General features: G+C 53.5%; 2 protein-coding genes and 2 non-coding genes across 4 annotated transcripts in view; 3 read left to right on the top strand and 1 right to left on the bottom strand.

Moving 5' to 3' along the window:
• TRNAL-CAA lies at positions 3,298 to 3,402 on the top strand. Its single transcript has 2 exons — positions 3,298 to 3,335; positions 3,357 to 3,402. It is a non-coding gene; the product is annotated as a tRNA-Leu (tRNA).
• Positions 3,692 to 3,763, top strand: TRNAE-CUC. The gene has a single exon. It is a non-coding gene; the product is annotated as a tRNA-Glu (tRNA).
• LOC110406698 (histone H2B.1-like) lies at positions 4,045 to 4,715 on the bottom strand. Its single transcript, XM_021413521.1, has one exon. It carries the CDS (start codon positions 4,639 to 4,641, stop codon positions 4,228 to 4,230), a length of 414 nt encoding a protein of 137 aa, XP_021269196.1. The 5' UTR covers positions 4,642 to 4,715; the 3' UTR covers positions 4,045 to 4,227.
• Positions 7,865 to 12,605, top strand: part of IL4I1 (interleukin 4 induced 1) — a 4,982-nt gene continuing 241 nt past the window's right edge. Inside the window, exons 1-7 of the mRNA XM_021413477.1 lie at positions 7,865 to 7,926; positions 9,547 to 9,761; positions 9,963 to 10,069; positions 10,648 to 10,849; positions 11,002 to 11,070; positions 11,307 to 11,443; positions 11,671 to 12,605. The exon at positions 11,671 to 12,605 is cut by the window's right edge and continues 241 nt beyond it. Of these exons, the coding sequence (XP_021269152.1) occupies positions 7,914 to 7,926; positions 9,547 to 9,761; positions 9,963 to 10,069; positions 10,648 to 10,849; positions 11,002 to 11,070; positions 11,307 to 11,443; positions 11,671 to 12,499 (1,572 nt within the window). The 5' untranslated portion in view covers positions 7,865 to 7,913 and the 3' untranslated portion in view covers positions 12,500 to 12,605. The remainder of the gene's footprint in view (positions 7,927 to 9,546; positions 9,762 to 9,962; positions 10,070 to 10,647; positions 10,850 to 11,001; positions 11,071 to 11,306; positions 11,444 to 11,670) is intronic.

Raw genomic sequence — 12,605 nt, 5'->3', positions numbered from 1 at the left:
GGTGGGGGGGCAGCGGGATGCCCTGGAAAATGATGGAAAATGCCAGGATTTGGGGAAATAGCCCTCACTGCCCGCCAGCCTTCCTCCTCCTCCTCCCCTCCCCCACACCCCTTCTCCTTTTGGGGAGGAAAAGGGCAAAAATCGGGGGGCATGCAGGATGGCGGGGAGGGGCTGAAGGGGAGAGGAGGGGGAGCGGGGGTCGACGTTACCCAGGGACATCAGCGTCTCGTAGCTCTCGTGCATCACGTCCCGGTACAGCGCCTTCTGCCGAGGGTCCAGCAGCACGTAGGGCTCCATGGCGGGCGGAGGGCAGCCCTAAAGCATCCCCTATGGGGAAGGGAGATCCCTAAAAGGGGGGGAAATCACCCCAGCATCGGGGGGCTTGGTTGATTGTTTCGTTTGTGGGGGTGTGGGGGGAGGGCTGAGAGGCAGCGATCTCCCTGCAGCCGTGCATTTCCCCCCCCACCACCTCATCCTCCACCCCCAAACACAACCCCCCATTTTCCCACCTTTTCCCCCCCAAGTCCACGTCCTGACCCCATTCCCCATTCCCCACTGAGTGGGGGATGACCCCAGAGCCGAATGCGCCGCGTTAAAATTCCTCCCCCCGATTCTCCCCCGTTACCTGGAATTAAATCCATGTGCCGGGGAAACGCATCCTATGGGGCGCGGGGACAGCACGTGTGGGGCACGGATCCCCCCCCAGACCCCACAACGGAGGCGAACGCGGCGTTGCTCCGGAAGCTTTGCTGCAGGATCCGGGGAAAGCAAGAGGCCAAGCAGGAGCTCAGCGCTTACCCAGAGCCCTCTAGAGGTAACCCAGCCCCACAGCCCCTCCCCACAACCCGTGGGACAGAGGGCCCGCTCCGCTGCCCCACATCCCCCACATCTTTGGGGTGGTGGGTCTGGAAAGCCCATTCCCTGCAGGAGTGCTGCAGGGATCCGTGGGGTCTGCAGATAGAGGGGGGCACCAGGATATAGGGGAAGAGTGGGAGAGGGTTGTGTTATCCATAGAGAAAGAGTGGGAGAGGGTTGGGATGCGGGGTTATCCATGGGGAAAGAGTGGGAGAGTGCTGGGATATTGGGTTATCCATAGGGAAGGAGTGGGAATGTGCTGGTATATTGGGTTATTGCATCCATGAGGGTGGTATTGGGGTCCCTATGGGGTAATAGGGTACAGCAGGGGACCGGGTGGGGTGGGGGTTTCTCTGTCAGCAGCAGGGATGAGAGCTGCAGGCACAACATTTGGGGTTCCCACCTGAAAAATGGGACCCCATCACTGGGGAAATATAAGGGGGCTTCAATTTGCCCCCACCTCCCCCCCCCCCAGGAGCGCCTCAGCCCCTACAGACTCACCTCCCCATGAGCTCATGTCACTGCAGCAAAGCTCCCCACCCCATAGCTGCACCCTATAGGGAACAAACCTCCTTATTCCTCATCCTTGCCAGCACCTTCTGTGGTCACCCTGCTCAACCCAAAGGGATTTCACCTGTGTCAGAGCTGAGACAGAAAAAACCCAAACACCGACACAAACCACCCGACCCAGCCCGGGTGCAGAACCCTTAAATGACCCCAAAAGCAGCTGGGGGCAAAGCAAAACACCTGGAGCTGCCCGAGCCCTGAGACACCCACCCCATACCTTAACCCTTGGGTTTCCCTATCCTTCAACACTTGGGGTTCCCTATACCCTCATTGTTTAGGGTTCCCTGTACCTCAACATTAGGGTTCCCTGTACCTCAACACTTGGGGTTTCTCCATACATCACATCTCTATAACTTCAATGTTTGGGTTTCTCTATCCTTCAACACTTGGGGTTCCCTATACCTCAGTGTTTAGGGTTCCCTATACCTCAACATTAGGGTTCCCTGTACCTCAACACTTGGGGTTCCCTATATCTCAATGTTAGGGTTCCCCATACCTCAACACTTGGGTTTCCCCACACCTCAGCACGGACAGGGTGCTGCGGGGGCTCTCCCCCCATCTGTCCCCACGGGGTTCTGGATTTGGTGCTCACCCCCCCCCACGGGACGGACACAGGAGCGCTGCGGGGTGGAAAGGACTCTGAGTTTATTCTTCCCCCTTTCTCCCTATGGAAGGGGGGGGGAGGGCTCCCCATGGCGAGACGTTCTCCATCTTCAGTTCCCCCCCGTGGAGGAGGAGGAGGAGGAGGAGGAAGAGGAAGAGGAAGAAGAAGAAGAGGAGGGGAACCCCCCTCTGCCGTCCATGGCCGCATCCACCGCCGCCCTCAGTTCCATCGTCCCAATGAAGGAGCCCCGGCGCCGGCGCCGGAGCCGATCGGCGTTGCTGACCAAGCACCTGGAGAAGGTGACCACGAAGGAGCGCATCACCCTCCTGGCCGTGGTGGACATGCGCCGGGACGCGGGCGGCAGGAGGCTGGGCAGGGGGGACGCGCTCCGTCTGCGGGGATTCCGCCTCGTCCTGCTGCTCCATCCCCTTTGGGCCGCGCTCCATCGTCGCCCTTGAGCTAGAGAACCCCTCCACAGCACGCGGGTCAATTTCTGCCTCCCCGTCCTCTTCCTCAGCTGCTGGTTGCTCCGCTCGTCGTCCCCAGCCATGGGGTCCCCGCCGCCCTCCCCGGGGTGGGGTCCCCGAGGTGCCCCTCTGCCCTATGGGGCCGCATTCCAATGAAGCGCCGTGATTGGTCGGCGGAGGCAAAGTCGTTGTGACGTCAGCCTTCCTTGTTGGAATTTGCACGAGGATTTGGGCCCAAAAAATGGAGAATTGGGTCCTCCAAGCTCAGCTTTTCCTTCTCTTTCTTCTTTTCCTCCTCCTCTTCCTCCTTCCTTCTTTCTTTCCTTCTCTTTCTTCTTCCCATGGCACAATGTCCATTTTTGGGGGATCCCATGGCACCATTTCCATTTTTGGGGAATCCCATGGCAACATTTCCATTTTTTGGGGATCCCATGGCACCATTTCCATTTTTGGGGAATCCCATGGCACCATTTCCATTTTCGGGGATCCTGTGGCACCCTTTCCATTTCCATGGTCAATACGACTCCATCTCCATCCATTCCAATACCATTCTCTGCTCCGGTGAAGGTCTCCTTCTTTTTCTCCTTTCTTCTTCCTCTTCTCTCTCTTCTTCCTCTCTTTCCTCCTCTTCTGCTCCTCATTTTCTTCTCATTTTCTTCTTCTCATCACCATCATTACCATTAATATCATTACACACATTATTGTGATTAATATTTCACACAACCCCACAAACCCCCTCCAGGCCCGCCTCAATTATCGGGGGTTAATTAATGAGGATGAGGAGGGGGAGGAAGGCCACAGGGTGTCAGGATGGCCGAGTGGTCTAAGGCGCCAGACTCAAGGCTGAGCCTTCCCCATGGGATTTCTGGTCTCCGCATGGAGGCGTGGGTTCAAATCCCACTTCTGACACAGCCTTTTTTTTTTTTTTCCCCCCCCCGATCATTTTAAGCCCAGATTTGGGGAAAAAAAACGAATTTCCCACCCCCCACCCCCCCACACCTTGCCCTATACCCACAGACCCCACAGACCCCACATATGCATGTAACCCCTCTGCAAAGCAGGAAACACGAGTGGGGCACACAGGGCGCAGCGGGGACACGCTGACCCCCACGTGCAGCACAGAACCCCCCCACCCATGGGTGAACCCCCCACGATGGGGTCCCGCGTGGGACCCCCCCGGAACGGCCCCCGCACCGCTTCCCTGGTGGTCTAGTGGTCAGGATTCGGCGCTCTCACCGCCGCGGCCCGGGTTCGATTCCCGGTCAGGGAAAGTTGTTTTCCAGAGAAACTCCACCCCGAATCCTTTCTCTGTTTAATTCTTTTCTATCAAAGCGGGTCCAGCCCTGAAAGCACATATTGAATTTGGGCGGGTGAGCTGTTCCCCTGCCCATCGCCTCCAGCTAACCTAGAAGCATACACAGCCCCATAACCTTCCCATCAGGGCACGGAAACCCTTTATCTTTGCAATACAAAATACCCTCAGCTTCTAACTAATTAAATCCGAGCCAAAGCGAAGTAATGAACGAAGACAAAGACACTGACGCCACCAAATGCTGCAGAGCTCGCATGTATTGCAACGCTGCGGGATTATTTCACGCGCTTGCTGACCCCCGTGGGGTCTCCCACGGTCGCGTCGGTTTCTCCGCAGCTTTTCGGGCTTTCATCCCCCTCCCTTCGGGATTCGGGTCCGGTCGCTCCCCCTTCCATGGGTCTGGGGAGGGATGGGGCTGGGTGTTACCGGCCTCCGGCCGCGTGCTTCCAGTTCTTGGGCATGACGCGGTGCAGGGCGGCGCGCACGTGCGCGGGGCCGACGACGGGACGCTGGCTCTCCTTCCGCAGCCGCTCGGCTTCGCTCTCCACTTTCCTGCAGACGTCCCGCAGGAAGGCCGCCATCAGCACCTTGGCTTCGCGGGACAGGAGCCTGCCGTCCTGCTTGAGCGCCTTGGTGGGGTCGAAGGCGGCTTTGGAGGACCCTCTCCTCCTCTGCCGATCTTTGGGTTTCTGCTTGGTTTTCCCGTTAAACGCCACCTTCTTGGATGGGGGTCTCCTGCTTTGGGTTTTCTGCCTTGTTCTTTTCTGGGGTCCTCCCCTTGCCCGGGATCTCCTTCCCTCTTGGGGTCTTCTCTTCTTTCCCCCTGCAGACACCATGGCTCAGCTCCGTCCTTGCGCTGTCCGTCCTTGCGCTGTCCGGACCCCCAAATCCAACGGAACTCTTTGCCCACCTCCCTTTATGCAAAGTAGTATGCAAATGAGGAGCCCCCCGATTGGCCAAAGGTTCAATGCCCCCAACACTTCACAACGCTCAATGGGGTTACCGGGGTTCTCCCGGCACTCCTTTGGGTCCGCCACGATAGTTAGCCATCCAATTAACCCCAGTTAGCATCTTACAGAGGAAATCCACCTTGCCTCCTCATTTGCCCATCGCAGTACGTGCAATACGTGCTCACGGGAGACTTTGGGGTGAGGAGGAAATGGGACTGGAGCAAATCCTTTGGATTTGAATGTCTTTCCTCAGCTGTAGTCACCAGCAAACCCAGGTCTGTCTGTCAACTGGGAGACTAATGATGACTTACTACTTCGTTGATGAGTCCACCCGAATACACCCATGGTGGTTTCACACCCAAGGCCAGATGGACTCTGAAGCTGCTGAGCCTATTTTCATTATTGAGATCACTCATTCATTACCGTCACAGCCCAAACAGACTTGGCCAAAGGCTGATTAACATAATTTATTGTCTGCTAATGACAGAGCGGAACAGTGAGAACTAAAAGCAAACCCCGGCCGCACCTGAGCACAAAATATTGAGATTTTTTCACCGTAGACGCATGACCTCAAGCCAAGGAGCTGCAGCATTGTGGTCTGAAGGCTCTCCTCCCCTTCATTTGTCCTCATTTATCCAAATTTATCCAAATTTATCCAAATTTATCCAAATTTATCCAAATGTATCCTTCCACTTGATCAGCATCTATCCTAATTCATCCAAATTAATCCAAATGTATCCAAATTCATCCAAATTCGCCCTTCTAACTTACCCAAATTCATCCAGTGCACCCTTCTAATTTACCCAAATTCACCCAATGCACCCTTCTAATTTACCCAGACATACCCAGTGTACCCCCATTTACCCTCCCAATTAATCCAAATTCCCTCGCCATGCTCCCCCTCTTTCCTACACAGACTCTGGCTGGATCTTCTGCCCCACATCCCCAGAGCTGCAATGGGGAACGGGAAGCAACCACCGCCACGATAGGACCAAATGATTTGCACTTTTTTTTTTTTTTTAAACAAATTTCTCCACTTTTTTTTGCATCACCCCTCTGACGTCAGTTCCCCAATAGCAAAGAGTTCTCAGCAATAAGGGGAGGGAACCCCCTGACGCCCCAGTGCCCTGAACAAACCCTTGTCCCCATCCCGTGCTGCTGATGTTGCGGCGCTGTCCCTCTTCCCAGCGCCGTCCGCGTGTTGCAACGAGTTTCAGGTGGAAGCTGCTCTTCCAGTAACCCTCACGGAAGCAGCAGCAGAAGGAACATGGGAGGAACTCGTTTTGCAATTAACAGTAGCTTATGCCCAGACAATAAACCCATCGTTTGAGGCCGAGCGCAGGGCAACTTGTAATTACACGTGCTCTTCTCTCCCTTGTCCAAACAAACCGCCCTCTGAAAATCTGTCCGGTCCCAGGAGCACGGGTTTCTCCATGTAATTCCCAAATCGCTCACAAGATCCTTGCTTCATCCTGCACCTCGTCAGGCTTTGCTTGTAGGTGCTGAGAAAACAACTCAGGAGCTGCAAGGAAGCAAAAAGGATACGACGAAATAAACAGCGATTTGCACAGATCTGATGGCGTGGATTTGGGTTCGACATCGGGGAGAGGAAAATGGGTTTGGTTCAATGGGGGCACTGGGAGAAAGTGCCCAAGGCAGCAAGAAATGGGGAGGGGAACCACGCAATGCTTGGGTTTTTCTTAAATGGAGTTATCCATGGGCATCCACCAACTGGTTTTAATGGGAATGGAAGCGAAGCGTGGGCAGCACGCGGGTGAGGTGGATGCAGAAGGAGCAGCCCCACGAGGAGCCCGGCTTGCCAAAAAAGCGCTCTCATCACCCGTCGCGTTTCAGGAAAAACCCACACCCTGGCTTCTTCCAGGAAAACCCATTGCAGGCGGCGTTACGAAACCTGCACGGCTACGTGACCCATGCACCAGCACTGGGAGAAGCCCCACCGAGCTGGGGAGGATGCTGGAGGCACTGGGGGCCACGTTGGATGGGGTTTGGGGAACGTGGTACGGTGTTGGTGATGAACCGACCCAAGGGGAGGGTGGGATGGTTTTAAGGTCCTTCCCACCCCAACGGCTGTTGGGATTTGGGGATCCTTCCATTCGATGATCTCCTTAAGCAGAAAACCCGCAGCCTCGTGACCACTTCAACCGAAGTGTAGCTCTAAAGCAGGGCTCTGTGGAAGGGAACGTCCACTCAGCCGTGACCCGCCCTCACTCCTTGGTTCTGCAGAATCCACGCATGGGGCATTAATTAAATCACAGTGTTGACACATGGGACCAACAATTACTTCAACGCTTCTCCAAAACACTTCTAACACTTTGCGATAAGCCACAGTGTGACGGATGGACGCGTGGTCAGCTCAGAGCGGGGAAATTTTGCTGTTTCAGTAAAAGAACTGAAAAAAAAAGAAACACCAAAAAAAAAGAGGTACTGAAAGGAGCCAGAAAGCGAGGAGCGAAGCAGTCACACTGCCGTGGCAGCCGTGGGAAGGGATTTCCATTGCTGGTGCTGGGGGGCACGTAGCTTCGGGCTCTGACGTGAGCAGAGCTGAAAGCACTGGAGGAAAAGAGTTATTATTATCTATTTTAAAGGATGAATTTAGCTTTAAAAAAAATAGCACCCCTCCACTTTGGCCATTTGGGCAAAGACACTTCTTGGTTCCCTCTGTGCCAACGGAGGGAAGACCAACACAACCCAAGTGATGCAATAGTTGAGCATGGGATGGATGGATTTCCACCTGGAGATGCCATTGCCATCACCAGAAGGGATATTTCAAATGGATTTCCACCTGGAGATGCCATTGCCATCCCCAGAAGGGATATTTCAGGTGGATTCCCACCGTTTTCCATGCTTCCTGCTCATCCCACAGAAGGGCGAGGCCGCCCTTCATGCCTCCTGATGATAATGTCCCACAAATTGATGGCTTATGGTCATAGGAGGTGATACCAGTGAGTAAAAGAAATAACAACAGTAAGAGCAAATACAAAAGAACGGAATGTGTATTCAGCTGCCACTTCCCCTTCTGATGACATAGATGACTTACTCCACTTTCTTCCGGGGTGGACTTTTTTTTTTTTTTTTTCTAAGCCAGGGTATAAAATGGAAACTAATCTCAGCGGAGGAGTCATCTGCCTACTGCAACCATGGCTACGATGGGTGAGTGGTTCTCCCTTGAAATTATTGCCCTGCTTTTCCTACTTGTCTTTAGAGTTTCTTCTTCATCTGCCTGCGGTGTCGCCTCCTGAAGGCCCTGGCCTCAAACCATTCTATTGAACCGCTCTATTTTATGAATTCGGCTTAGTGGGCAGTGGGAAATTTCCTTTGCAAGGGTGGAGGATGGGAAGTGCCCCATTGTGTGGGGATGCGTGTGTCCCCCAGGGACCTTCCTTGGGGACACCTCCTTGGATCACGTTTGGGGTTTCTCCATCTCTAGTCATGACACCTTCCCATGGAAGGTGGGAATCCATCCTACCAAGAGCTTATCCCAAAGCATTTGCTCTCCTCCCACGGAGACACTGACCTCCAGAAAAGATCTCCTTCATCTTCCACATCATCCGAGGGCATCCAGGGTTATCACACTGGTTGGGATGGAGAACTCTCGAACTCTGGAAAAGTTCTTCTTTGCCGTCCATGTTGTCCAGAAGTATTTGGGGTTGACACGTTGGATGGAATGGAGATCTCTTGACCTCCAGAAAAGATCTCCTTCATTTTCCACATCACCCCACAGTATTTAGGGCTGTCATGTTGGATGGGATGGAGATCTCCTCGCCTCCAGATCTCCTTTGCCTTCCACGTTGTCCAAAAGAATTTGGGGTTGACACGTTGGATGGGGTGGAGACCTCCTGACCTCCAGAAAAGATCTCCTTTGCCTTCCACATCATCCCACAGTATTTGTGGAGGTCACATTGGGTGGGATGGGGACCTCCCGATCTCTAAATAAGATCTTTGTCTTCCACGTCATGCGAAGCTATTTGGGGTTACCACGTTGGGTGGGATGCAATGCGGCTCTACACAGCCCATGCCACCAAAACCCCACTCAGGACGCTGCCCTTCAGGGCGGTCAGGGCAGTGATGGCATTGGATCGGGGTGACCAACCCCATTTTCCTGCATAGCATCGCTTTCAGACGTCCTTCTAAGGCAGCCCTGCTGTTAACCAGGCTAATTACAGCAGCCGCTCTCTAATTATTTTGCACCGCCGCCATCAGCACCTTCAGGAAACTGAGGCAGCCGGGGGCCGTTCCTACAGCTCTGAGGAAATCAGCTCCAGGGAACAGCTCTGGGGTTCAGCCACAGCCCATGCGCTCTGACCGGGGCCAGTCCAGCAGAGCTGTGCTTTGAAGACAGGTTTTCCCATAAGTAAGGGTGACTCACGGTGTGGTTACAAAAGGTGCTGGGTTTTTTTTCCTCCTCCTCTTTCGCATCTTTTTTTTTTTTCCCTAGAAGGAAACTGGAAAAGAAGATAAAAGTTATCTGGTAGTAGAACAAAAAAAATCAGGAACTCCCCACCGGGGTTTTTGTTCACACTTCTCTTCTATCACTTATCTTCATCTATCTTACTTTTATCTTATATACTATAGATAAAAGTATAATCATGGATTACATATATATAATCTCTTTGCATTCTGAGTCTGATATCTGCTCCCTCCACCGTGACCCAGGGCAAAAAATGGGATAAATCGCTGCAATAAGGGAGGAAGCAGCGGATAATGATTTATTCATTTAAATTGCCTCCCTTCCTCGCATGCGAATGACATTTAATTACCATTCCTCATTAGTCCTCTTCCAAATGCTCCTCCTACTGGGACTTGCCAGCGCCAAGAGGTTCTCATGCTTCCCTGAGTATTGCCTTCATGACAAAGACTACAAAGAGCTGCTGAGCATCGTCAAACATGGGCTGGAGCCCGCGACTCATCCGTCAAACGTGGTCATCGTCGGGGCCGGGATCAGCGGGTTGACGGCAGCCAAGCTCCTCCAAGATGCCGGCCATAAGGTGAGGGGTGGCACCTGGGTGGTGGGGCTGGCTTCTGGCAGCAAAGGTTTTCCAGCCTGAAGAGGGAAGTCATCGATTCTGGGGGGAACTGATGTATTTCTGGGGGGAATCAATGGATTTCTGGGGGGAATCGATGCATTCCTGGGGTGGCCTGCTAGAAGTACCCTGAACCCAAACATTTGCCATCTCTACCCTTTACAGGTCACCATTCTGGAAACCAGCAATAGGGTGGGTGGGAGGATCAGGACCTACCGGGAGAAGGACTGGTACGTGGAGCTGGGAGCCATGCGCCTGCCCAGCAAGCACAGGTGAGCTGCGGTCCTCCATCCCTTTCAGAGGCAGATGTCTATTTTGGAAGTCATGACCCCAAAAGCTGGGCGAGTTCCCACCAGTTGGGCACCCAACCTGGTGTCGGTAAGAGGATGGAGCCAAGCAGGGCTTGGGCATCAGCCAAAATACTCTGGGAAGAAGCCATGGGGGTGTCCCCAAAATCAACACGTGTCCTGGAGAGGGATCAGAGGCCTCCTCCTCCTCTAGCAGCAATAGATGTCCTTGAGGTCTCTCCCAACCCAACCAATTCTACGTTCTTCGAACGTGGCTCTTGTTCCCTGTGATGTCCTTGTAGGTCTCCTTTCCCTGTGGTTGCTGTGCTGAGGCAGGAAAACGTCTAAGCAGCAAAAATACAGAGTTAGCAGTGCCCCAAATATCCACAATCCACACTTAAAAGCCAGAGTCATTGACTGGTGCACCAACATCATCAGTGTGGAAGCATCCTCAACGCCCAAGTCATACTTGGGTGCACCAACACGCTCAGTGGGAAAACGCCCTTTCCATGGTCCTTTGGGAGGGTTCTCCAGCACTTCCCACCTCCTGTGCTCTGTTCCAGGCTGGTGCGTGAGTTCATAAGGCAGTTCGACCTGAAGCTCAACCCATTCCGCCAGACGGATGACAACGCCTGGTACTTCGTGAACGGCATCCGAGCGAGAGTGTCAGAAGTGAACAGAAACCCCGACATCCTGAATTACACCCTGAGCCCATCAGAGAGGGGCAAAAGTGCCAGCCAGCTCTACAGGGAAGCTCTGCAGTCGGTATGTGGTCATGAAGCAGACCCAGTAGGACAAGCTCAGCCCATTACCAAACCCCACAACAGAATAGCCCAGATGAATCCCAGCAGAACAGAATTTCTTTGGGAAATGCACTTTTTTTTGCCTCCTTGACTCCATCAGTGTTTCCTTTCCAGGCTTTCAAGGAGTTCCAGGCCACAAACTGCAAGGAATATCTGGCTAAACATGACTCCTTCTCCACCAAGGTAAAGGGTGATTCTGTGCAATCCAGATGGCTGAGGGGGGCACACAGGGTCAAAAATTCCCAATATTCTGTGTTTGAGACTTTCTGTCCTCCTAAATTGGAGGAGACACTGATCCACAAGGAACCGGAGCTGTATCCCAAAAGATCCAAGTGGATCAGGGCATGAATTTTGGTTTGGGGTGGATCGGTGCAACGAGATAATGACTCCAGGCCTTGATTTCTCCTTGGCTTCCCTAGGAATATTTGATCAAAGTCGGAAATCTGAGCCGAGGAGCTGTGCAGATGATCGGTGATTTGCTGAACGAGGACTCGGGCTTTTATCTGTCCTTCCTTGCCTCGCTGTGGGATTTTGATATCTTCTCTACTGGGGAGAGGTAAGACGTCATCGCTTATGGGGAGGGGTAAGATGACTCCTATAAGAGATGACCTCACTTTGTGCCACTCCACGAAAATGCAAATTTTAGTGTCGTTTCGATGTCTGAGTGGGATATCTTTTCTCAAAGGGTCACTGATCTCTCCAGGAGAGATTTTACAGCTCAAACCTCTAGGCAAAGTTCTGCCCTCACCAAAACCCAACGCTTTCCCTTCTTCTCCCTTCCAGCTTTGACGAAATCACGGGAGGTTTCGACCAACTGCCCAAAGCCTTCCACAAAGCACTGCCAGGCGTCATCAAATTCAATTGCACGGTGGAAAAAATCATGACAAAGGGGGGGAAAGTGCGGGTGTTCTACCGCGCTCCCGACACCCTGGCCTCGAGCATAGCGACCGCAGATTACGTCCTCGTCACCTCCTCGGCCAAAGCCACAAGGCACATCCAGTTCTTCCCACCACTCTCCCCTGCCAAGAGCAATGCTCTCCGCTCCATCCACTACGCGAGTTCTTCCAAAATCGCTTTGGCGTGCACGGAGAAGTTTTGGGAGAAGGACGGCATCCGAGGAGGGCAGTCCATCACCGACCGCCCCTCCAGGTTCATCTACTACCCCAGCCACAACTTCTCCAGCGGGGTCGGGGTCATCTTGGCCTCCTACACCTGGAATGACGACGCTGAGTTCCTCATGCCCTTAGCGGATGAGAAATACTTGGACGTGGTTCTCCAAGACTTGGCGGACATCCACCAGGTGAGCAAGAGTTACCTGCAGTACACCTGCGACCGCTACGTGATACAGAAGTGGCAGCTGGACAGGCATTCCCTGGGAGCGTTCGCTGCCTTCACGCCGTACCAGTTCACTGATTACTCCCAGGCGCTCTTCGAGCACGAGGGGAGGGTGCATTTTGCAGGAGAACACACCGCCCAACCTCATGCCTGGATCGACACCTCCATGAAAGCTGCCGTGAGGGCGGCGGGCAACATCCATGATGACAGCGAAACCCGAAATCTCAGCCACGACCACGCACACCTGGAGGGCTTCATGGAAAAGGGAGAGCTCTGAGCTCGATGGGTTTGAGGTTGGAACGTACTTTTGGTGGGGTCGGTCTGTTTTTAGGAAGATTTGGCAGAAGTGCACTGGCAGGAAAGGCATTAAAGGAAAAAAAAGT

Source organism: Numida meleagris, chromosome 15 (genome assembly GCF_002078875.1).
Source record: "Numida meleagris isolate 19003 breed g44 Domestic line chromosome 15, NumMel1.0, whole genome shotgun sequence".
Classification (NCBI taxonomy): Eukaryota; Metazoa; Chordata; class Aves; order Galliformes; family Numididae; genus Numida; species Numida meleagris.
Note: the sequence above shows the minus strand (reverse complement) of the source record. Positions and strands in the feature narration are given on the sequence as shown.

Bases quoted from the DNA above. Each gene is read 5' to 3' on its own strand.
- LOC110406698 (XM_021413521.1), bottom strand. From the start codon at position 4,641: ATGGTGTCTGCAGGGGGAAAGAAGAGAAGACCCCAAGAGGGAAGGAGA.